Here is a 25,579-nt window from a genome sequence, read left to right as displayed (position 1 = left end):
GCAATAAAGTACTACACAAAATTTGATATCAAACAAACAAAAAAAAATATGTTCAATCAAAAAACCAATCCAATAATACAAATAGCCTCATAGAAAAATTACTTTGTGTGAAATACATTACTTTGAATTCACCACCCATATCAAGAAAGAGCTCGATTCAAAAATTGATACTTGTTTAATAATTATACAAATTCCAACATTGCTAATCAAAATAAATAGCACAAACACAAAAGTGTCTAGTCTACCATTTGAAAATATAATTAAAACAAACACACAAGTTTCACTACTACACCATATCAATATCCCAAAATATAAAACAAAATTACAAATGCATAATTGCAATTGAATAGCTAGTTTGACAAGGAATAAAAACATATAAAAAATTTAAAATCTTGAAAACTAATTTCATAATCTAATATCTTGAAATTTTAGATGCACTGTCGTCGGTACTCTATTTCAATATTGAGAATACACATCAAAGTCTGATTGTTTACTTATCTATACATGATATCTTTTATAAATTGTTTAGTAATTTACACTCCATAAAATATCAACTTTTATTTTGGCTATGGACTATTAAGCATCCATAATTTATACCAATTTCATTGATGTACATCGGCTTTACTCTTTTTAAATCAATGAATACTTCTCGTACAAGTCTATAATTTCAAATATATGTTTTTAAGCCTACTGCAATAACATTATCTTGGAATATATTTTTTCATTTAATATCTAAAAATGTATACTTATCACGTTGTTCAAGCAGGAATAATGTTGTAATCTTTACGTATTGCATGCAATCATCAATGAAAGCTCAGATTTGTGCAAAAACCCAAGAGCTTGTTTAGACCCCCAAATTAAAAATACAGCTAGATAGCTTTTACTCTAACTTATACTAAGTGCGGAACAAGAGTAAATAAGCGCAAGTAACCGTTATCACTACCCTAAGCCATATTCATCCATTATCAACAATAAAAGGAAAGCTTAAAGAGTAGAAAAGAGAGATGCAAACACAAGATAACACCAAGACGTGTTATCGAAGAGGACACCAAAGAACTTAGCAAAAAATCTCTCCACAACCCTCCAAGTCAAAATCGATCCACTCAAAAATAAAGTTGAAGTACACGAATAACAAAAGACTCTCCAAGTCTAGTCTACCCCCATGTACTTGAGCCCTCCAAGCTCCTGCTACCAATTGACTTCTCGGAGCCTTGTCTTCTCTAACTTTCTAGATCCCGCAATTCAGCCTAATTGCATCCACCAATGAATGGCTCCTTCCAATGCTTCCCAATAGCACCAAAATCTCACTTTACACTTAGAATGGGCGTCGTAAGTGCTCAAGGATGTAGAGATGGAGAGGTAGGAGTTGAGGAAAAATCACAAGGAAATGTGTAAATGATTGTGGGTATCACAATCTCTAACTCTCAAGTGTATTTACTAGGGTTTTCTCTTTGAAAAACATTTCCTACAATTTATGGATAATGAGGTTATATATAGTGTGAGTAAAGATATAGTAAAGCAAAACACGACTTTTTGCCAAATAGAGAGTTTCGTGAGTCCTTCACTTGTTGGCCTTACCCGCGAGACACTTGCGAAAACCTCCAGCCTGGCATGACTCTTCATAGTCCAGTCATGTGCTCTACACGTGGCTCTTTCGCGGGTAAGCTTACAATTAAAAACCCACATACATACAGGAAAAAATGATTGAAGAAATTATAATAAAATTTGACACAGAATTAAAGCCAACACAACATAGTTGAAAATCACAACTTTACAATCAATTCATTTGCACGCATCTAGATAAAAGTCTCAACATGTTTTATCGAAGCCATTTTATTTGAATAGCGTTAAATATAAATACATTTTTTTAATGGCTTCATCCAAAAAATGTTAAAAATTTGATGTCTTTGAGAGAGAGAGAGAGAGAGAGAACACCACATGCATTATATTTGTCATTTGAGTTTGGGTTGTGCAATACAAAGCCCATAACAAACAAGTATACCAACTATGTCTTTGTTTTTCTTTTTTTATTATAGGTAAAACCAATTATGTCTTAATTTCATTTTATTTTTATAGAAAAAAATTAATAATAAGTTTTTAAAAACAAGTCGGGTCAGGTTGGCCGCCAAAAAAACGAGTCGGGTCACTAGTTGACTCTTTTTTATTCAGGTAAAAAAAATTGGGTTTAGGTCGGTTAGCAAATTCTAACTCATTTGCCATGTCTAAGAAAAACTAATGGAACAATTGTGCCAAAGTAAAAACCATTGGGTAGAAACCTTCCCAACAATCAATCCACACTCTAAAAAAAACCTAAGTTTGGGAGGTGTCAAAAAACGTCGCAAAATATGAAAAAATAAAAAATAGAAAGAAGTCACTATAGAGAGAAATGGTTTTTATAAAGTTTTGTAACAAAAGAATTATTATGTTTTTAATAACTATTGCAGCAATTTATGAAAATGTCGCTATAGTCCACAAAACCACCGCTATAAAGTATAAACCACTCATTTGTGGTGATTTTGACAAACGCTGCTATTGGTTGGGCTATAGAAAAACAAGTTATATGCCCATTCTTTAGCCGCGCTCAACAAAAATGCCACAATATACCTCTTATAGCGGCATTTTTTAATATGCTGCAAAAAAAAAACAAAAAAAACAAAAAAAAAAACAAAACAAAACGAACAAAAAACAAAAAACGCTACCTAAACCCAAATTTTTGGTAGTGCCACTGTAATAAAAAAAAAAAGTTTATTGCCTGATTGGTAGAAGGATTTTTATTTTTGTTTTCAAAATAGTACAAAAACAATTTTCAAAAAATTGAACTTGAAACTAGTTTTCAGATATTAATTTTTATATTTTACATGTTTGGCTCTCACTTTTAAGAACAATTTTCAAATACTAAAATCAAAAAATAATTATTTAGGAGACCATTTCTATTTTTGATATTTTTTATTAAAAAAATATTTACAAAAGTAATGTATAGAATTTGTATATTACTTTTTTTTGTGGATAATGGTAAGGGAATAAAACTCATCATTTACTTTTTTTTTTTTTTTTTTAATGATAAGTTTCAAATTTGAAGTGTGAGAATTCTTTTTGTGATAAAGATAAGCTCCTTAATTTAAGAGATACAAGAGTTTGAACAAATATGTGGGGTCTACTATTTTCAATTTATTTACAACTATGTTATTAAAAACATTTTTAGTATTTTGAAAACACTCCTTAGCCGTTTTCAAAATCATGTTCTAAACTAGGAAAATAGGATACAATTTTTTGAAAAATGTATTTAGAAAATATTAGTCAAACAATATATTCAAGTGTGGAACCCACCATTTTATGAATTTCAAAAAAAAAAAAAAAACTATATTTAAATACTCTTAACAAACAAACCCTTAAGATCTAACATGTTAGAGTCATATTTTTATATGTTGGCATAATAGCACTTTATATGAAAACAAACAATTTGATTTGAAGAAAAGATGGAGGAAGAATGAAATGTGCTTGATTGGAGAAAACTTAAATAGAATGAACTTGGTAATCCAATTGAGTATGCTTCTCAAGAAATTATTCGATATACCCAGTGGACTATAAATATGAATTTTATGTGCAAACCCATATATGGGGAATAAATTCACAAGCTTTTCAAGACCGAACCAGCTCGCTGCCTACTTGTAACCTCCTGATAGGTTGCGCATGGAATTTGGTGATTTTTACAAAGGAAAATCCTTTGCCCAAGTATGTTTCATAATTGTCTTATTAAGCAGCTTGTTTATATTTCAAGTGATATATTGGTGGCATTGTAATTTTTTGACGTAGGAGGTTAAAAGAGAAAATTAATTTTGTTCTTTTTATATTTTATTTTGTAAGTCAGTTGTTTTTTATTTTTCGGTCCTAATATTTAATTAATTTTATTAGTATTTTTATTTCAAGTTTAAGGTATTTTTGTAGTATGTCATTAGGAATTGCACAATACCATCTTTGTTAGAGCATCCACATTGTTGGTGCTAAATAGCTATATTGTTATTTTTAGCACCACCAATACTTAAAAAGCATGCTACAGTGATGGTGTCATAGCTAAAATTTTTTAGCTTCTTACTACATTCATGACTATGCACTGTTGCAAGAAGCTAAAAATAATAATAATATTTTATTAAACTTTTCTTTCTTTTCTCATTAAACTTCTTCCTTCACTTTCCTCATCTTCTCTATTCTTCCTCCACCACCAGCCCGATTTCACAACCCAACCGCCAACCAGTTCCGACCCACCCTCGGCGCCGACCCATCTCGCCAATCTCCCCACCCATTCCGCCAACAAACCCACCACTCCTTCTATCTTTATTCTTCACTTAGTGACTAGCATACCAAGGGAAATCATATCACAGAGCATTGAACAAAAAACGTGTTAAAGAGAAGCCTGAAACTAAAGATAAAGGTAAATTGAAGAAGGGTAAAACAAGATTGAATGAAGGAAGTAAATCTGATTTGAAGACAACTAGTGCACAGGTAAAGCATCACAGGAAGCATCACAGGAGGCTTGAAGCGTGGCTGAAGAAGCTACTTAAGGCATTAAGTAGTTAAATGACATGTGCACTGCACATTAGTGAAGTTGGTTAATTAAGTAATTAGAGGGAGTGCCACTTTGCCTAATCTTATTAGAGGAACTTTATTAGGGAATCTGTTAGGAGTTAGTTAAAGCTTTCCCGCGCATTTTGGTTTTGTAACTGCTATATAAATACTAGCTTAGTGTTTAGTGTGTATGGTACGTAGTCTCTATAATTCATAAACTCAAAGCAATAAGAATTCTCTTTCTTCTCTCTGAATTTTCTCTCTATTTTCTAAAGCTTTCTTAAGCTTTCTGCAACTTTTCTTTTCTTAATCTGAGATTTCTTGTTTAGCTTGTGAATTTTAACATGGTATCAGAGCGTTAATCAAGATCAGATTAGTTTGTTTTCTGTTTGGTTAATCTTGTTTGGATTCTCTGAGAATTCATCTAATCTTCTTCAAGGTTTGAAGCTCCATCAATGGTGACCACTGAAGAAACTTCAAACAATCAATCGTTAAACAATCAAACTTCCACAGTTGCAAATGGTGATTCTGTAAATCCATTCTATCTCAGCAACAGTGATAACAATACTATTCAACTTGTTTCTCAGAAATTGATCAGAGGCAAAAATTACTTTCCATGGGCGAGATCAATGATCATCACACTCACTTCTAGGCACAAGATTGGTTTTGTTGATGGCACCATAGCAGAACCAAGTCCAGATTCACCACAATTCATCTTGTGGACTCGGTGTAACATGACAATGCTTAGTTGGATCATCAATTCAGTCTCACCAAACATTGTTTCTAGCATCATGTATACTGACAATGCTAGAACAATTTGGCTTGATCTTCGCCACAGGTTCTCTCAGAAAAGTGGCCCTAGAACTTTTAAGCTTTAGAAGGAATCAGCTTATCTTGTTCAAGGGCAATTGTCTGTGGAGGATTATTACACAAAGTTTAAGGCTTTGGTTGATGAATTGGCTAACTACCAGACTATGCCTATGTGTAAATGTCCCTGCAATTGTGGAGCTCAAAGAACTACCTCAGATTTTCATGATCATGACCAAGTGATGAGGTTCCTTATGGGACTAAATGACTCCTATTCAGCTATCAGAGGTCAAATCTTGTTGTATGAGCCTCTACTTGACATTAATAGAGTTCTTTCCTTGATCTTGCAAGAAGAAAAGAAAAGGAGCTTCAAGAATGGTGAATTTACTGGTTCTGTCACAGCTCGTCCCATTGAAACCACAGCATTGTGCTCAAATGCTGGTTCTAGTTTCAAGCATAACCACAATAGCAAAGGAAATTCCAAAAGGGAAGGACCTATTTGCACTCATTGTGGGAAGACAGGGCATACAATGGATAAATGTTACAGGTTACATGGCCAATCAAGTTTCTTGCAATCAGGTAGCAGGTTTTAGGGCTACTAATTCTAATCAGACTGGTGAAGAATTTGTGCTCTCAACTCCACAGTGCCCAATCTCCAAATCCCAATGTGAACAGCTTCTAGCTTTTCTAAATTCACAATCAGTTGGTGAAAATGCTCAGCATTCAACTTAAACTTCACAGCAGTCAGCTTGCTTGAATATTGGAGGAACTAGCACTTCCCAGCCTTTGGCATTGAGTGCATCCACTTCCAATTACATCAACAACTTCTCAGGTAAAACTTTTAGTTTTTCCTCATTTACTATTCCAAATTCAATCCCACATTCAACTATTTTCTCTGCTAAAACAGTAAATAGATTAGCTTACAATGAAACAGATTTGATCATTGATACAAATGCCACTGATTACATGGTCCACTCTGAGTTTGTATTCAGTTCTTTTACTTGTGTTTCTAATTCCTATGTCTACTTACCCAATGGTGAAAAGGTCTTACTGACTCACATAGGAACAGTGCATCTCAATGACACCTTAATGCTTACTGATGTGTTGTGTGTTCCTTCCTTTACTTTTAACCTCATATCTGTCAATAAATTGAACAAGTTACAATACTGTTGCCTTATTTTTCTTGGATCATTTTGCTTTATTCAGGATCTTGCTCTTTGGAGCTTGATTGGTCTAGGTAGAGAACAAAATGGATTATATCTGCTGGATAACAAATACCAAGATTTGTCTTCTAAAAAACAAAATATCTTGGAGGTCTAAAAAACAAAATACTGTGTCAAGATCTTCAGTAGAGGCTGAGTACAAGTCAATGGCTTCAACATGTTGTGAAATTACTTAGTTGTTTTATCTGCTTGAAGATTTCAAGATTGAGCATTCTAAAGCTGCACTTCTTTACTGTGACAACAAGGCAACTTTGCACATAGCTGCAAACCTTGTGTTCCATGAGAGGACAAAGCATATAGAAGTAGATTTCCATTTGGTCAAGGAGAAGGTACAGGTAAGTATGATCAAGACTTTCCATGTCAGGACTCATTTGCAATTGGCTGATGTGTTTACTAAAGCACTTGGTGCACATGTACTCCTAGACTTGATCAGTAGATTAGGCCTACTCAATATTTTCAGTTCCAACATTACTTATCCACAATCATGGCAAGACACAGAAGTTATTTCTATAGCTCATCCTCATAATTCACCCCAAAACTTGATAGTTGGGTGTTCAACATATTAAATGTGTTGAGATGCTCCAACAGATCTGAACCTTCCATCATATGCAAACTATACAATTGCTTCTTCACATACAACTTGTTCGTCAGATTCTTTCTCATATAAAGACCTTCTAGTTTTTCCCAAACCTCCTTTGCGATCTTTGCTTCTAGGATGTTGTGAATGACCTCATCACCAAGGTTGAGGCGAATAGCACTAGCTGCTTTCTCATCCATCTCTACCCATTCTACATCCTTCATCGTTTCCGGTTTCTTCTCCTTCCCAAGCAAGGCCTTGTGAACTCCTTGTTGAATTAGAAGATCCTTCATCCGCCTTTGTCAAAGAGAAAATTTTCCCTTACCACAAAACTTCTCTACGTCATATTTTGTGCTTGACATCTTTACTGTATTCAAAGGATTGAATTCTAACCTTGCTCTGATACCACTTGTTGTGCAGATAGCACCCCAGGACTCCAATCAATAACAGTAAATAAGCGAAAATTAAATAACAAGCACGCACAAAGAACACAAGAATTTACGTGGTTTGGCAAACTGCCTACCTCCACGAAGACGACGGAGAAATTTCACTATAAAAATAGGGAGATACAATAATGCACAAAAACACTCTCAAGAAACCCAAATCCCAATACACCTTAACTCTCTCTCACCCACAAGACAAGAAAACTATATTTTGCTTCTTATGCGTCTGCTGCTAGGTTTTTAGGAATTATCTAATCACATGGCTGCACTTAATACAATATATATATATATATATATGTTACTAACCAAGTCGGCAAAGGAGCAATCCTTTTACAATTTGGATTCGGTCAACTAAGGGGACCAAATTTGGGCTTGGCAATTCAAGCCACATAGGCCCAATATCAACATAAAGATTTTTAGATATTAAATAACAAAGTACATACTAAGATAATCTGATTATAGTAGAGTTAATTAAAATAATATATTTAAAATTATAAACATGTATGAGAAACATTCATCAGTATGAAAAATGTGAAGCCAAAATATCCAATAAGACATTTGTAATTTTGTTTTATGTTTTGGGATCTTGATTTTGTGTAAAAATAAAACTTGAGTATTTATTTTACTTATTCTTTCATTGTGCTATTTTGCTTTGGTTAGTAATGTTAGGATTTGTATAATTTTAAAATTATTAAACAAGTATTAATTTGTGTAACTGAACTCATTCTTGATATGAGTGATAAATTCAAAGTAGTGCATTTTACATCAAATAATTTTCTGCAAGACTTTCCAAATGAAAAATATATGTTTTCTTTTTTTTTAAATAATAATTCATGTGAAAAATAAGGGTCAACCCATCATTTGTAATTTTGTTTTATGTTTTGGGATGTTGATTTTGTGTAAAAATAAAACTTGTGTATTTATTTTACTTATTCTTTCATTGTGCCATTTTGCTTTGGTTAGTAACGTTGGGATTTGTATAATTTTAAAATTATTAAACAAGTAGTAATTTGTGTAACTGAACTCATTCTTGATATGAGTGATGAATTCAAAGTAGTGCATTTTACATCAAGTAATTTGTTACGAGACTTTTCAAATGGAAAAAAAAAAATATATATATATATATATATACTTTTTTAAAATAATAATTCATGTGAAAAATACAGGTTAACCCAACCCGACCCACAACTCGACTAACCCGACCCAAACCCAACCTAACCCACCCTTTTGCTACGTCTACAATAAACCCCTCTAATTTGAAGTTTTGAACTACAACGTAACATCTACTTGGGATCAAAATTGATATAAAATGACAAAATTACCTTTCTCTTCTATTTGCTCTCTCTCACAACAAATTAAGACAAGAAAGTGGGTAATATTTTCGTTTTCTTTCATTTTGTCAATTATTTATAAGAAAAATATGACGTTAAAATTTAATTGAAACTATAAGAATTTCAAATTAATATTCCAATTACCGCCCCCCTTTGTTTGTTTAGCCATCCGTGTGCTAAAACAATGCTGTTTTTTTTAGATTTTCTCTTTTTTCATTTTTAGGAACCAAACAATGCTACTTTAGCACCCTAAAATACTATTTTAACACACTATTTCATAATTCACCATACTTTTTATCTTTTACCTTAGCACTTCACCCATTAAAATAAGTTAAAATAACTCTTACAATTTATAAAATATTCAAAATTTAATAATAAAAATTATATAAAAATAATAATAATAATAAAAAAACCTCACCACACACCAATCTATTATCATCATTATTATTATTGAGACGATAGAATTCTAATCTATGAAATCCGCTTTAAGATTATTGTTATCAATATATATATATAAAACCGAAGCTTTTGAAGCTTCCACAATTTTCCACGTCAGCACAGCATTAAAAAAAAATTCTAAAAAAAAATAAAAAAGTAAGCACAAAAAAAAAAGACCTTTTCTAAAACCTTTTCCACGTCAGCACAGTATTAAAAAAAATTCTAAAAAAAAATAAAAAAGTAAGCACAAAAAAAAAGGACCTTTTCTAAAACCTAATAAAAACACCCGATAAAAACCAAAAAATAAAAAAACGCCGTTCCTCTCTCTTCTCACCAAAAAATAAAAAAACATATCGCAAAAAGAAGCCTCTGCCGTTCCTTTCTCTTCTCTATTTCTCTATCGTCTCCTTCCCCAAAACCCAACACTGAAAATCAATCCTACCAAGAAGTCATCCCCACATGGTTAGGTCTGAGATAGAAAGAAGGCATCACCAACCATATGGTTTGGTCCTTCGGAGAGTTTTTCCAGAAGCGAAGGTGACGATGGGACCGCAACAGAGCTTGAAGAGAAAATCAAATTAGGCACCGCCACTGCTGGTATTTTATACCATTAACATATTTTATTTTTATAATTTTCCCAATAAATGTAAATGTTTAATTTTCTGATCTGGGTATTTCATAATATTTTGATTAGGAATCCATAACCCTAACCAAATTTGATTAGGAATCCATAACCCTATGTTATATTATAAATAATGTTTTTTTAGGGATTATTTGTTACCATGCAACTCACGGCTAAAAATTTGTATCTTTCATTCCTCTCTTTTGAAATTTTTTTGCTCACTTTATAATTCTGAATTTTTATTGCTCTCTTTATAATTCTTCAGTTTTTTTGGATTTAATTTTGTGAATTTTTATCTGGGTTCATGTGACTACCCCTTAAAAACTTGATTTTAGTGTATAGTTTGGGGATTTAAATTCGAAATTCACAAGGAATTTTAATTTCTAATTCTTTGAGATTGTGTATTTGAAATTCTTTTATGATTCATATGTTAGATATTGGGATTGGTATTGATGGTGGGATAGGTTTATATTGTAGAAAACAACATTTATTTAGATAGTTTTGGTAATAGTTGATAGTATTGTACAATTGTTTTTTTTTTTTTTGGCTGCACTATTGTGACAATAATTTACTATATTGATTATTAGTTTGTGGATTTACCATATTGAGAAGTAGGTTTGATTTTTTTAATGATTTATTTCATGGTGTGTTTGTGTCTGGATGTGTTTAGTATTCCCATCTCTCTTACATGAACATAAGTTGTTTGATAAAATTCCTGTGTAATTTTTTTTTTGTTATTCTAGGAGTCATATTACATGGAGATTGGTAAGGAAGAAGATAAGTAAAGAATGTGATGCTATGTTGCTGATTTAATCAGGTTGAGATGTGTGCCTCTAGACAATTAAATAATTTTGAACAAAAATTACCCAAACTCATGATTTGGAATTGGCTGCTGTGGTTTTTGCTTCAGATCTGATGGTAAAGTATTGAATGTTAATAATAGGCCCTTGGTTACAAAATTGTTATGATTCGATATGTAGGTATGATATATAAAAGGTCCATATATGATTTTGGATGAGGGATAGCATGAATGGTTTATATAAATAGTCTAAAGAACTCCACTCATTTTTCTTATGCTTTTTTAATTGAACCAGGATGGATTTTGTTTCTCCAACTTAAAGCGAATGACTGGCTTTCATGTGCTACACCTATTCTTTGAACTTGCTTTTAAGTTTCATATGATTGTATTCTTTAAGAAAACATGTATTAAAAATTTACCTTTTGGAATATGCTTTTACATCCTTTATGAGATTTTGTGTTACCAAGATTTGCTGTAGCTCAATTTGTTGTATGGTTTATAGTAGTGGAACAACTGAGTGTGTATTTTGGTTTCTGCAATGAAAATAGTTGGTTTAGTAGTGAATATTATTTTTTCACTTTGACATTAACGAAACCGTTACATCAATTATGAAGTTTATATCTTATCTTTTATCAATATATTTTATTATATTTTCCCCTTAAAATTTTGATAGAGATGGTAGTAGCTTCAAAGCATACACACGTAATTTCTTCATATTATTTTTTTCCTATAAAGTTTTTTTTTTTTTTTTCCAAATCATCACCATTAGCAATTCATTACTATTTTTTTTTTTCTCAAAGTCATAATACATTTAGTGTTAATTTTGTGATTTTTCTTGGGTTTTCCTTGATAAATTTAAGTTGAATCTTTGAAACGAACAGTGGGAACCATCCCAATTGATAAGGTTATTACTGTACAATCTATTTGTATTTTAGATTGAGCCAATCGTTCGAGAAATTCACTAAAGCTATTTGATCTGTCAGATATGGGCTTAGATAGCAAATTTGGAAGTACTGATAGATACATGTTTTGGAATTTTTTCTGTTACATTTGTAGTTTTTAATGATTTATAACTATTATGCCACTATTTTAAAGTTGAGTATAGACATTTTTAATAATGTTCACTTTCATTAAGTGTTGTTTCTTTTACATGTACACAAGGTGTTTGATGAAATTTCCTATGAGTTCTAGAAGCCATAATACATGGAGAGTTGTAAGGAGGAAGATAGGTAAGAAATGTGATGCTCTATTGTTGATTTAATCAAGGTAAGCTATGTTTGATTCTTATGACTATTTATCAATTAAAAATGTATTGTATATAAATGTTTTTTTTTTCTTCTAAACTTTGTCTCATTATTTTTATTTTCTTTTCTCTCCTGTTTTATCCTATACAATTGTTCAACTCAGGAGCCCTCCACCAAATTTTAGATTCCTTTTCAATTGAACTAGGATAGGCTTATAGATATACATACTCCAACTTATAGATAGACTATCCATTTGGATTAAAAATTTGTTGTTTTTTACCTCCGGTAATATGCCATTACATCATTTATGAGATTTGTGTTATCAAGATTTTGTATAGCTCAATTTGTTGTATTGTTTATAGTGATGGAACTATTGAGAGTGTATTGTGGTTTCTTCAATGAAATTGGTAGGTTTAAGAATATTTGCAAAATTGAGAATATTGTTTAATGGTGGGAAACATAATTTTTTGTTGGCTAGAAGCATAGGCAACCACAAAATCAAGAATATTGTTTAAAGGGTGATTAGAGATGATAACCCAAAATATGGTAGGTGGATGGTATGTTGATACAATAGTTTCAGAATTAATCCCTTTTAAATTTGATGGTTTTTCTACACAACGATGATGAACTATTTAGTACATTGATACAATTCTTTATTATGTTCAAAATCCTAACTTTCTTGATGTGTGGCTCTATCAACCTTTCATATGAAAGCCAGGAAACTTTGAAATTTTAAATTAATAATATAGATCATGTAGTCCAAACAAGATGTTCAAATTTATGATTTATGTCTCTTCCCATTCCTCTCACACTCATTTTAGATAAAATTTTCTTGGGGAATGATCTTAATCTGTATAGCAGATTGCTTGTAGCCTTGCAATGTTGTTGACTACAAGTATTCTCTACATGGGCTGCCAGTGGATTCTGATGAGTACCTTCAGGTATTATATGAGGTTTCTTTTAAACCTTCTCTCTTTTTGTGTCATTGCAATTTTTTTTAATAATGATTTCTGTTTGGTTACTAAGAAAGTGTAGTAATAGAATACATATAGTTTTAGGTTTTTATTTAGTTTGGTTGGGATTTGGGCATCTTCTTTATATAGCTGTTTGGGCTTTGTTTTTTTCTCCCCCACCCCCCCCCCCCCCCCCAAAAAAAAGAAGAATTCTATTTGGTTGCTGAAGGAAATCAAGTTCAAATTAGAATCTCAAATAAGATTGCAAAAATATTTAAATTTTTACAACATTATTAGATTGCATGCATGGGATCTCTTATGGTCATTCTCTCAAAATTTTACACTGAACTACTAACATATGTGGTGACTCTTGACAACATCATATGCATTGAGAATTGACTTAAAAGGGTGTTGATGATTTTGCTTTAAATTACTGGGACTGTTTTTCTAATTGAAGGGGTTGTCGATATTTCCTAGAGGTATGAAAGGTTTGATTTAGCATCAACAAAAAGTAGATAACTCAATTCAATTATGATCCTGCTTTCATGGAGGAAATGAGGACAAGAAGACAAACATCTCATGAGTTTCACATACACAGTTGCAGAACCAGTTCATAAACCATAGAAATATGGACTATGTAAATTGACAAATGTCTATGTACAATGATAGATTTGCTTATTCAACTTGTGGTGGTGTTCATAAAGTAACATTCAACTAGCATTAATAACACCTACTCTTCTATGTTTATGAAATTTTACATGTATTACTTTTGCGATCTTTTGAAATTATGTTGTTTTAGGTTTCTACAAGTTTGTGTTTATTTTTATTTTTATTTTTATGTGAACTTTTATTTTGAATAAATTTTTTTATTTTCATATATTTTCAAGTCAATATCTTGAACAAAATAAATATATTTAATTTTTATTTAACTATCCCGTGCATCGCACGGGTTAGCGACTAGTTTATTATAAAGCCAAGACATAAATTGGCTTTTGGTATAGGTATAATTCGAACCCTAGATCTCTTATTCGATAGCAAGAGACTACTTAAGTTTTATCATTTTAAAAGTAAGCTAATTCCTATTGTTTTATACGCATTTAGAAAAATATATCTTGCCTCGTATTTAGAAAAGAAGCAAAGAGGTGTTCAACTTGTCTTTTTGTTCCTCTATGTGTGCCGCAACCATTAATACTTGTAAGATCTTTTGGCAGTATTGTGCCTTTTTATTTGGTGCAAATTTCTTTAGTAGTTATCTCTTTGGTTTGTACTTTATGGCAATTTGTATTTGGTCGTGATTTGGTTTGGGTTATGGAGAAATCCCTTTGACGGTGTTGCGGAGTAGAGAAAGTCTCTATTTGTTTTAGGTGTAACCTTTAACCTTTGTAATTGTGAGGGATTGCTATTTTGGTGTATTTGAGATCTGGATTGTGTGAGAATGCTTCTACACCATATTTATATTATATCAAATTTGTTAGTGAAATTTCTTCATCATCGCTTGTATATGTAGGTTATTGTCAAACCATGTAAATTTTAGAGGATTTTTGTCTCTATTTTTCTTTTGAGTTGGTTTTCTTTAATCCTAATATTGTTTTAGAGATCTTTCTCAAACATATAATATTTTCAAAATCAAAGAGTTATTAGACAGGATCTAGACTTGCAACCTGAATAGACATTCCACACCAAAATAGACATTCCATACTCCTGGAATGACTCCAAAGGAGTTATTTAGACAGGATCTATACTTGCAACCTGAATAGACGGCCCACTTCATCAGGGATTTTGCCTCCAATGGTGTTGTTTGCCGGCATGATTTCCCTAATGAAGCTGATTTTGTTTATGTATGGAGACAAGGAACCGACCAATTCTCTATAGTAAAGATCTAATTTTGCTACTCTTCTATGTTAGCGGCCTCACGTAACACCTTCCCACTCACAGAAATGGAAGGAGTCATTCCACGAGCTCAAAACGTTTGTTGGGTCATGTGTGATCTTTCTTTTGAAGGCCAACAAAGCCTGATGATCAGTCTCATTATCACCAAAATAATTGGAGGTCCCAGTTCTGTCAACAAAAACAACAGGAGTGGCTTGGAAATTAATTGAGCTCAATAGTCTCAGACTCAATGAAGATCTTCTTCCTAGCCTTTTCATTTACTATGTTCAAAATTTGGGTTGTGCTTAGCAAAATAAGACGCCTATTCAGTCGGAATGTTGGAGCACCACCAGGATGTTGATGATGAGAAACTATGCTAGACTAGGAAACTGAGGTGGGTCGACTGGAATCCGCCTATAATATAGAGAGAGAGAGAGAGAGAATCTTTTAAGCAGATTTTTAACACGCACGGAGAGAGGGGGAGAAGGTTTTTTTTGGTGTCTATGTTACTAATTGTTATGCTGTATTTTAATCTTTTCAAAAATTATAGGATTCTAATACCGTAATTTTGGGCAATTTTTTTTTAGGGAAATTATATATACTACATCAGCAAGAATTTGGGCTTGCACACAAGGTGGAGCTTCCTCCAACCACTACCAGTACATTAGACTGGACACATGTTGTGCATATCTAGGCAACTTATGGGTCACTTTTATTTTCATCTCTTTTGACCCACTCATCAAATTGATACAGCGGAGTACTTTCTATCCATGTCTATCAATTGCTGCTGTAATGAAAGTCCCTTGTGGAAAATATTTGGCCTTCAAAATCCTATAAGCAGAAGACTGTTCATGATGTATCAACCGCCTCCCTTTCATTAATAGAGGCAAAAGTCTTCTTCTTGCTTCAACCTATGATGGATGGCAATCCCAAGTATTTCTCATTTTGTCTGATGGCCTTTACTCCCCATTTGAGACTTGATCTGCTGCTGAATTTTCATGGCCTAGAATTTGTCAGCTATAGTCAAGAGGTATACTTTTGAGTTTTGAGATTTGATGAACCTATATATGGAATACCTATTTATTAATTAGAAAGCTAATAGAAGAGGCCGTGCTATTTGATGCCACCAGAACCATTTAGTATTTACTAAGAGAGGACTAAGAAGACAAAGGAAAAGAGATGTTCTAAGAAAAATGGAGATTTAAAGTCTACATCCTTGTGGTGGGGTTTAGAAACACTAGGTCGTCTATGCTTAAAGTAAAATGCTGATGATGATGATTATGATTGTGATGAGAGAAACTTTTGTAACAACTGGGCCTGATTGATGTATCCTAGACATCAACGTAGCAAATAGAACATACAAGAAACAAATATATTAACCAGGTGGCAAATCTCCTTTCAGACTAGTTTGAAAGAATAAAAGCTTGTTAACATGTCACAACCACATTAGGAAACATGCAATTGCAGTTGACACTTTTCTGAGTTAGATAAAACTTTGGTTTTCTTGATCTTTGAGGTGGATATCAGAATATAACTATTCTATACCTATTTACATTTCCAAGTTGACGGGGTAAGAGTCAACAGACTTTGGACAGAGGTATAGATCCTGATTAGGAGTCTAAGCAGGGAAACCTTTCATTCTCTAGCTTAAATTGTTGGTAAAAACAAAGATTTCATGCGATGAACTATTATTACTTGCTTATACTATGGACCAATATACAATAAAAATTTTACAAACACAGAGACCACCTTCCATTTACAACAATCAAGAGAGTGTTACAAGATCAAGAAATCCAGCATCTGCCCATGATTTTGGAGCTCTTACTACTCCCCCCTTCTCTACGCTACTTCTTCAAGCTCCCATCCAGAAAGAATCCAGTCTCCTAAAAGAGGTCAGCAAAATAAAACTGCCAAAATATCTGAAAAATAAAAGGAGCATGAATACTAAATCCTCTTAATACAGAAGTCTCGCTCCACTCCATGATGCATTCTAGGGAGACAAGGAAACTTTTTAGCTTTTGTTGGTATTTACACTCATTCAAATGGGTCTTGTTCTTGGTGATCCACCTGGGGTATGAGCTCTATATGGAGAGGTTTCATGAAAAGGATCGAGAGTGTATGTTGTGTTTGGTCTCATTGTATATGATGAGTACTCATTGAAATTGTAGCCGCCTTGTCCCCCCATAGCATAAGCTGGGTGAGGAGGAGATAAATAACAGCTCTTGTGTGCAGTTCCATATTGTCTTAATGGGCTTGAACAGGGAGATACAGGCAAAGATGTAATCGTTCTCACACTATCCCTGCACATAAAAGTATGAAAGCGAGGTCAGTCACTTCAATAATGTCATAAAATTATTAAGCATGAATGAGGATAAAAAGGAAGGAGATGCCACCTTGGGCTTCTCAAAGCACTTGAACTGGTGGTAACAACTGGCATTGTTGCATAATCTCTATCAATCAAATTGATATTTGTCCTATTTGAATTGAGTTCTAACACCGGCTGCTCAGAAAATTAAAGCAAGTAAGATATTAGATTAGTGCCTACTTCACTGACTGAAACAAATTAGAGGATATAGATTTAACTTCGGCAAAGTCAATTGCCACTGAGGACCTTCCTCATTTCTTATAGAAAAGAAAGTGAAACTATATATCAACCTTTTATATCTTTAGTTTTCTAAAATCTCATCTGAAAAGATGATTCTAATTCTTGTGCTGTTCTTTTTCATTTAAAAAATAAATAAAACAAACAAACAAAAACTCATGTTGATTAAAATGCATACAAACTGTGTAAACAATCTTATCCTGATCAGGTGCTTATCTGCTCATCAAACTCCAACCATCAAATCATAAGACTCCTATAGGATTCTTTTTTTTTTCCTTTAATTTCTATGTTCCTTTTTCCTGATTTGTAATGATAATCATAGAAATAAATTTGAGTTTGTCATTTAAGGTTTTCAACAATAGTACAATCTAGCACGCATTTCACTTCAATATAATAGATTTGAGAGACAAATGGATGCAAAAACAAAACCAAAACAAACACAACAAAATTGAGGCACAACAAAATAACAAAAACCTAGGAATAAGCACCTATGCTTCCTTGAAATCATCACCAAGCTAGAGAAACAAAACCAATGAATCAACACCTAGGGTTGATTAGCCGCAACATCTAACCATTGAGAACTTTTCAACGGAAAGTTCATTATCCAAGCAAACTGCGTTCTTAGAGAGGATATCTACTTCAATCCTAATGACTGATAAAAATGAGTTAGATATTTCTTTCAATAGGATTGAAGTAGATATCCACTCAAAGTTTTACCTTCATTTCTTCCCCATCAGTAACAGCGGGCTTGTCCAATCTATGGCAAAGGTTTTCAATACCATTGCAGTAATCCATAGCTCCATTTTTTTTTTTTAATTTTTACAAGCCTAACCTTCTTAGTATTAGATAAACCTACTGGTTCAAAGAACTGATCCATCTCATGTAACCAATTGGTGAAAAAATGAAAATCCAGGGGTCCTGGCATCCATCAGACGTAGGTGCCTCTCAACATTACCAATGTGCATTGGGCTAGGACATTTGCTAACCGAACTGGTTGTTTTAGCTATGACAACAGTGGTTGGGCATGGCTATCAGCAGTGTGGGTAGTTAGGGAAATTATGTTTTTTCTAAATGGATCCGATAGGATTTGGTGGATCCTGAGCTGTTTTGGGGTTTGATATGGATTGCCTAGTTGATGGGTTGTTTTGGGTTGCAACATGGGCTTGGGTTTTAAGTAATGTATGGTTCAATAGGTTTTTTTTTTCCTAGCTGCACTTCTAGTTGTGATCAACAGTGATACTGGAAAACCAGGATCAAATTTGGCTCTAATACCAAAACCTGACGCTGGAAAAAACCAAGATGGATGCAACAACATGATTGAATAGAAAAACAAAAATAACCTAGGATTCAACAGCTTGGCTTACTTGGCTAGGAATCAATACCTAGGGCTGGCTGAAATCAACATTACACCATTAAAAAAACTGTCCAACTGTCGCCATTGGAGTATAATAGCATGCTTAGATAAACTACTAGGACTTAACCCTAAATCCAATTGACTTGGAAAAGTCCAATTATAGAATTATGAAAATGCACTTGACTTTCAAAATAAAATTAATAGGACCTAAAATAAAATCAAAGTGACCAAAAAAATAAAATTAACTTCAAAAATTATATAAAACTAAATTAAAATAATACTGTATTTACACTACAAACATCAGAAATATTGTTTACAAGCACAATGCTCATGAGTGAAAGCCCTAAACAATGTGACAATGTTCTTTATCTCTTTGCTGAAAATAATAATCAAATATTTCATGAGTCAATATTACAGCTCCTTCACCATAAAATATGTATGTTAGAGATTTTTTTTTTTAAAGAAAAAAAGTGTTCCAAATTTCTTCTTTATATCTGTTGCATAACTTCAAATAGAATTGAATCATCATATATCACGTCCTCTTATATTAGAAATTATAAAGCATACACTATTGAAAAGGATGACAATCTTAGGCCATTACCGGTGTGCGGCTTCCATCAAACATGAAAGGGAAGGCATCCTTGGTCACATTCATGTTAGCCACTCTAGTAGTTGCCTGATCTCGAATGAAAGGATGATTTAGCAGTTCTACGGCTGTAGGGCGTGCTGAAGGTTCTCGCTGCAAACATAGCTTTATAAAACTCTTTGCATCATTTGAAAGGCTTTCAGGTATATGAGGGATATCTTTGCTGCTTGCAATTTTGAATAGTGCTGCCACCTGTTGAAACAAACATAACAAAACATAACCATTTTGTTCCAACAAACACCTAAAAAAAAGTTTCTGAATATCCTATATCTCACCCCTTCATACTGACTCCAAGGTGGTTTGGACGTTGCCATTTCAAGAATCGTACATCCCAAGCTCCAAATATCCACAGCTAAATTGTAGCCATTTCCATGCATTACAACCTAAAATTACAAAACAAGATAGAAAGATGAGTAACACGAACCTTAGTGAACACCAATAGGAAACAAGAAAGATGCAGAGTGGAAAAAAGAGGATAATGCGCATGTCAGTGTGAAGCAGAGAGGGAGTTGGTGTGGAAGGAGAGACAAAGAGCATATACCTCAGGCGCCATCCAGTAAGGACTACCCTTGAAAGAGAGCACTGAGGAAGCTGCTGTTATCTGGTTCAGAATAACCAAAAATCAGAATTGTTTTTTATGATTAACAGGAAAGCAATAAAAAAATTTAAGAATACAAACACAAACTATTCTCAATGTTTATAGGAAAAATATTTTTATGGCCTCCCCAATATGTGATGCTTGCTTCATACTAGTAAATTATATGCCCTTTATTCCAGTTGGTTGCATAGAAATTAGATGAGAGAGAGAACTCAAAATCTTATGACAATTTGGGGTTCAAATATTTGGTAGTCAAAATAAATTTCCATTACCAGCATTACACAAACAAATTTATTTCACTCCCACTTTACTTGAGCACATTATTGCTCTAGTAGAGTTGTATGCTTTTGTACTAAAAATACCCCAAGTATTCTAGAAGTAAACTTCTGTTTATGGGGTAAGATAAATGTACATGTTTAGCCATGCCGAAGTCAGCCAACTTGATTTCGCCATTAGGATCTACCAAAATGTTTGCCCCTTTGATGTCCCTGCCAGGAAAACCACAATATTTAATAACCCTAAAGAAACTAACAAAGCTGCAATTCCTGGAATAAACTACTTAGGAACCACAATAGATATGCAAATACCTGTGCACTGTATTCCTCCCATGTAAGTAGGCAAGCCCAGAAACAATCTGCCTGGTATAATTTTGAATGACAGGTTCCTTGAAGGGACCATATTCTTGAAGTAATTTGTGGATTGAGCCACCAGAGACATATTCCAAATAAACTGAGAGCGCTTCCTCACCCTGAGAACATAATATTTCATTATCATTACAAATGCAGAATCCAATATTCATATATTACATAAATTTGAACATGAAATTCCTTCACTCTCTCTCTGTCTCTTGCCTATCTATATTAGTGTGTACATATATGTGGTTGTGACTTGTGTGTGCATGCACATATCTATTGGCCTTTATCAGATGAAATTTTTACCAATTCGCTTCCATAGTATCGAACAATGTTTGGATGTGAAAGCTGATTAAGCAAATTTATTTCCTGTTGACAAGAAAAGATTCAGTTAAAAACTTTATCTACTATCAGATGATGTAAAGCAATCTGACAGTACAAATTCAACTGTTCAAGTAACAAAAATATGAAAACTGAAGAGACTTATAAATTAGCTAAAATCAGTTACCTGGTTCAGTTGCTTGAGACATTCTCTGGATGTCTGATCATCAGAAGCAACCTTGACTTCTTTTATTGCACACATTTGCCCACTTCCACTGTTATAGTTGCAATTATAACAATTAGAGAGGTATTAAAATAGCAAAAAGGCAACTCTTTACTCCACTTTCCACAGTTTTTTACTTCATCAAATGGCTGCTGAGTTCTTTTCAGGCCCATCTGGACCACTCACACCACCATACACTTCACGTCTCTAATATTGATTTCAAAACAGATGTACACCTCCACTACACATGTGGCAACTCACATGGACCTCCAAGTCATGGAGTTAAAAGAGTTTCTGCTTTTCTTTTCTTTTATATATGCATGTATAAGAGTTGCTCAATAGATATACAAGTTCATTTATCTGGAGACATGGTTGCTTTCCCTTTTTCATTTTTTTAACAATCGTAATAACAACTTGGCTTTTTACCTGGTATTGCCATAGTAAAGGCTCCATACCAACTGGCAAGTGCATGCAATTACCATAATTAAATTAGTTTCTGTGAACTTTGATAGTTAAAGTCACTAGAAAAGATAAGCTTATTTTGTAAATAAAAAATAAAAAAACCAGGGGACTTTAAGTCTATGTGACAATAAGCACACAATACTAAAATTTTCCCTGATAACCCTAACCTATAATGTAACTTCATTTCCGAAATTAGGGAAGCACCAAATAATATATCCATTATGCACAACAATTACCTATTAAATCCAAGGTATACATGCCCAAAAGTCCCCCTTCCTAGAAGCCTTCCTTTCTTCCATTTGGACTGTGAAGAAGTTGTGTTCTCACTGACAATCGCTCTTGTGTTGGGCAAGGCAGAAGGGCTAGTAGGAGAACCCGGAGGAAGAGGTAGACGATGACATTGACTCTTCCCATCTTCTTGCTTTCCAGTTGGAGACTCCAGGCTCAAGCAATGCCGTGGGTGAAGAGGTGATGTGGGGCTTGTCGGTCCCCTTGACCCTGGACCCGGGCTTCTTGATCTCATGCTAAACATGGTATCACCATGTCCTCTACAACCAAGATACAACACAGTTTATCATTCACAGTAGCATTAAAGAAGCTTAATTGGAATTATTCGTTGAGGTTTTATTTTTTTGGGATTTTAGCTAGACAATAGAATAATAGCTAACCTCACTAATCCCATGCCCACAACAAGTTGTACCCTAGACTTCTGCCTCCATAAAGAGAAGTACCAGTTGGTACAAGGCCATTAATTGGTCAGATTTTTCATTAATTTCTTAAGACTAAAACCAAGTACAGTCCATTATATTCAAATTTTTGCTATCTTTCTTCACAGTGAGCGTTGGAATAATGATTAAATAATTAAACTCACAATTTCTTAATAGCTTAAGCTTTTAGGAAAAATTGTAGTTTATCAAAGGGAAATGTATAAACCAGTCAAGGTAAGTACGTGGAATGTTAAATATGAAGTATTTGACATCCTTGCTATTGAAGAAAGCAGCAGAGACTATTACAATGAGTAACACTGAGTTTCATGCAGAAAAATGCATGTGATCAAGATTGTCCACCAAAATATAGAAATTTCATGACTATAGCTCAAATTCTCAAGAGAACTTAAAAGCTTCTGATAAATTTTTTTCAAGGGTAGTCATCTATTTACAGGGTTAAAAAAAAAGGCAAATACTCGGATAGGCTGTCAGGGTGAAAAACAACTATAGAAACGGACAAAATTGAAAATAAGTTCATGCGGCTCAGAGAACAAAGCTGACAGCACACCCACATGGTTTATAACTATGTTGATTGTAATCATGGAAACCCCATTGCAAAGCTATCCAAATCTGACAAAAAACAAAATGAAAGACAAAAAAAAATATAAAAAAAATAAATAAATTAAATTTGAGTAGCAAATAACCTCAGTTCAAAAAGCCTGAGCAGACCCATATGTCAAATTTTGATTTTGGAAACCAGAAATTAAAAAAAAAAAATTTAAAAAAAAAAAAAAAAAAAAAAAAAAAACAGATATTCAAAACAACCAAAACTCTGACAGCTAAAATTAGAGATAGTGTTTTTTTTTTTTTTTTTTGGGACATGGGGTGAATTAGAAACTGCCTATTTTGGTAACAAATTGAATTTTTTTGTTTTTTTTTTTATAAGATGTGTTTATTCATAGTTACTAACTTGCTAAAAAAAAACCAGTCCAAATAAATACATTAATAATGACATTTTTATGATGAATTTAATCAATCAAAAACCTAAAATTGATTAACACAAAACCCAAAGACTGACAAAGCATAACTGATAGCAGACCCATATGTGGAATTTTGATTCAGAACCAGAATAAAACTTCCACATACAACCCAAAAAAAAACCCACATGTGGAATTTTAATAGGATACCAAAAAAAAAAAAAAATACCCACATATTCAAATCAACCAAAATTCTGACAGCTAAAATTAGAGATAAAGTTCCTTTTTTTTTTTAAATTTGGGGTGAATAAGAATCTGCCTATATTGGTAACAAAATTGAATTAAAGTTACTAACTTTGCACAAAACCAGTTCAAATAAATACATCAATAATAACATTTTAATGATGAATTAATCAATCAAAGATTCAAAGGTGTAGAATTGATTAAAACAAAAAAAAAAAAAAAAAAAAAAAAAAAGTGAAAAACCAAACCAAACCAACCTGTGATTACCAAAGTGACCCTGGTCCTGAGCAACCGGGTGATCCTCAGAGGACCCACATGAGCTAACACTGGAAATCGAGCCGGACCCGGATCCCAACCCGACCACACCGGGCTGGATTTGATCGGGACCGGAAGAAATCGACGGCCGAGGAAGAGGGTGGCTATCGGAATCGAAACCCGAGAACCCGGAGGAGGATCCACCGGGTCCGAAGTCCTTGCTGGCACGAGGCGAATTCCTTGATAAAACACCATCAAAGCTCTTGGGTTTGTCTTTGGACTTAGTGTTGCCGATGGTTTTGATTGGCGATTTGGATGGATTGAGGTTAGCGGTAAGTGGGTTTTGTTGATCTTTTACAGCCTTTTGTTGCTGTTGCTTGTTTTTGCTGGACTTTCTCGGCCACCAAGCAGGCATTTTTAGCTGCTGATTTCTGAGTAAACAACACAGACAGATAGAGAGAGAGAGACAGACAGACTCAGAGAGAGTAAACTTGGATGTGGGGATTGTTTAGGATATTTATATGGGAAAAGGAAGAAGATTTAGATATGAATGAATGAAGAGAGAGAGAGAGCGAGAGAGAGAGAGGAGAAGAAGAAGGAAGGAGCTACAGTGAGAAACAGCTAAGACTAGAAAGAGGAGAGAGAGAGAAAGAGAAAGAGAGAGAGAGAGAGAGAGACTTTGAGGACGGCAGGCGGTGGTTGGATAATGAGGAGGAAATGACGTGGCTATTTCCTAGTGAGAGAAGAGTGAGAGACTCTTTTTATTAGACAGAGAGAGAGAGTGTCTGAATGAATTGTGCAAATGTGTGGAGAGTGGGACTTAACTTGAAACTTAAAAGTGGAGTTTATTATTAGAGAGACACAAATATTTGTCCTAAAAATACAAATAATAAAAGATAGACACAAACACAATTTCGTACATTTTTTGTTATCGAAATTTACGCACATACTTTTTTAGTTCGTGGTCGTGGGTTTCTTATAATGATAAGATTTCAAGTTTTTTATTTATTTTTAAAAAGATAAGCTTCTAGTTGAAAATAATAATATTTTTAGTTATGGAAGTTTCCGTACATACTCTTAGGATATATATTAACATTTTTAAAAAAAATTAATAATAATAACAAAACAAGTTGAAAATAATTGTACTCCAAGCCTTCAATAACAACTAATCATATAAATTTATTATGAGAAGAACAAAATAATTCCAAAATAATTCTAAAATCACATCAATTTTCAAAAAAATATTTTATAATTATTAAGATGGTTCTAATAAGTTACTAATGACATATAATAAAAAATATATATTTATAGAAGGTCTCAGAAAAAAAAAGATTTATTTTAGATAACACGTATATAATATAACATTTATCTCATATGAGTTGAATCCTACAAGCACAATATTTAGTCTCTCATGAAATAAATAGATTTTATATATTTTCGTAAAAAAAATATTATATTATTTAAATAAGAAAAATATAAATAAAAGAGTAAAATCTATCACAGGCTAGCTGTCATATACACCTATATTACTAATATTTTTAAATATATATAAATAATAATAAAAAACTGAAATAGTGAGTTTGAAGTCTAGATTTCAACTCAACTCAAGCTAGAGTTTGGGTTGTGCTCCTAGGTTTTTTATTTTTTTTATTTTTTTGATAAACGGTTGTATTCCTAGGTATTGCTAGAT

At 33.1% G+C, this 25,579-nt stretch overlaps 1 protein-coding gene and 1 long non-coding RNA gene across 6 annotated transcripts; one reads left to right on the top strand and one right to left on the bottom strand.

Moving 5' to 3' along the window:
- Positions 1-9,618: 9,618 nt before the first annotated feature.
- LOC126703433 (uncharacterized) lies at positions 9,619-13,777 on the top strand. Of its 5 annotated transcripts, none has more exons than XR_007648069.1 (4): positions 9,630-9,979; positions 11,965-12,069; positions 12,909-12,988; positions 13,478-13,752. It is a non-coding gene; the product is annotated as an uncharacterized LOC126703433 (long non-coding RNA). The 5 variants fall into 5 exon arrangements; XR_007648070.1 differs by adding an exon at positions 10,748-10,821 and having other exon boundaries at positions 11,965-12,988; XR_007648068.1 differs by having other exon boundaries at positions 9,619-9,979; positions 10,748-12,988; positions 13,478-13,777.
- A 2,702-nt stretch (positions 13,778-16,479) lies between these two features.
- LOC126703376 (mitogen-activated protein kinase kinase kinase 3-like) lies at positions 16,480-24,692 on the bottom strand. Its single transcript, XM_050402337.1, has 11 exons — positions 23,892-24,692; positions 21,944-22,255; positions 21,210-21,297; positions 21,008-21,070; positions 20,657-20,817; positions 20,482-20,557; positions 20,013-20,072; positions 19,747-19,854; positions 19,427-19,663; positions 17,263-17,369; positions 16,480-17,169 (listed from the first exon to the last, which is right to left on the bottom strand). The coding sequence occupies exons 1-11, from the start codon at positions 24,302-24,304 to the stop codon at positions 16,908-16,910; spliced, it is 1,887 nt and encodes a 628-aa protein (XP_050258294.1). The 5' UTR covers positions 24,305-24,692; the 3' UTR covers positions 16,480-16,907.
- Between the last annotated feature and the right edge of the window lie 887 nt (positions 24,693-25,579).

This window comes from Quercus robur, chromosome 10 (assembly GCF_932294415.1).
Source record: "Quercus robur chromosome 10, dhQueRobu3.1, whole genome shotgun sequence".
NCBI classification, from domain to species: domain Eukaryota; kingdom Viridiplantae; phylum Streptophyta; class Magnoliopsida; order Fagales; family Fagaceae; genus Quercus; species Quercus robur.
The sequence above is the reverse complement of the archived record's forward strand: the minus strand, read 5'-3'. Positions and strand labels throughout refer to the sequence as shown.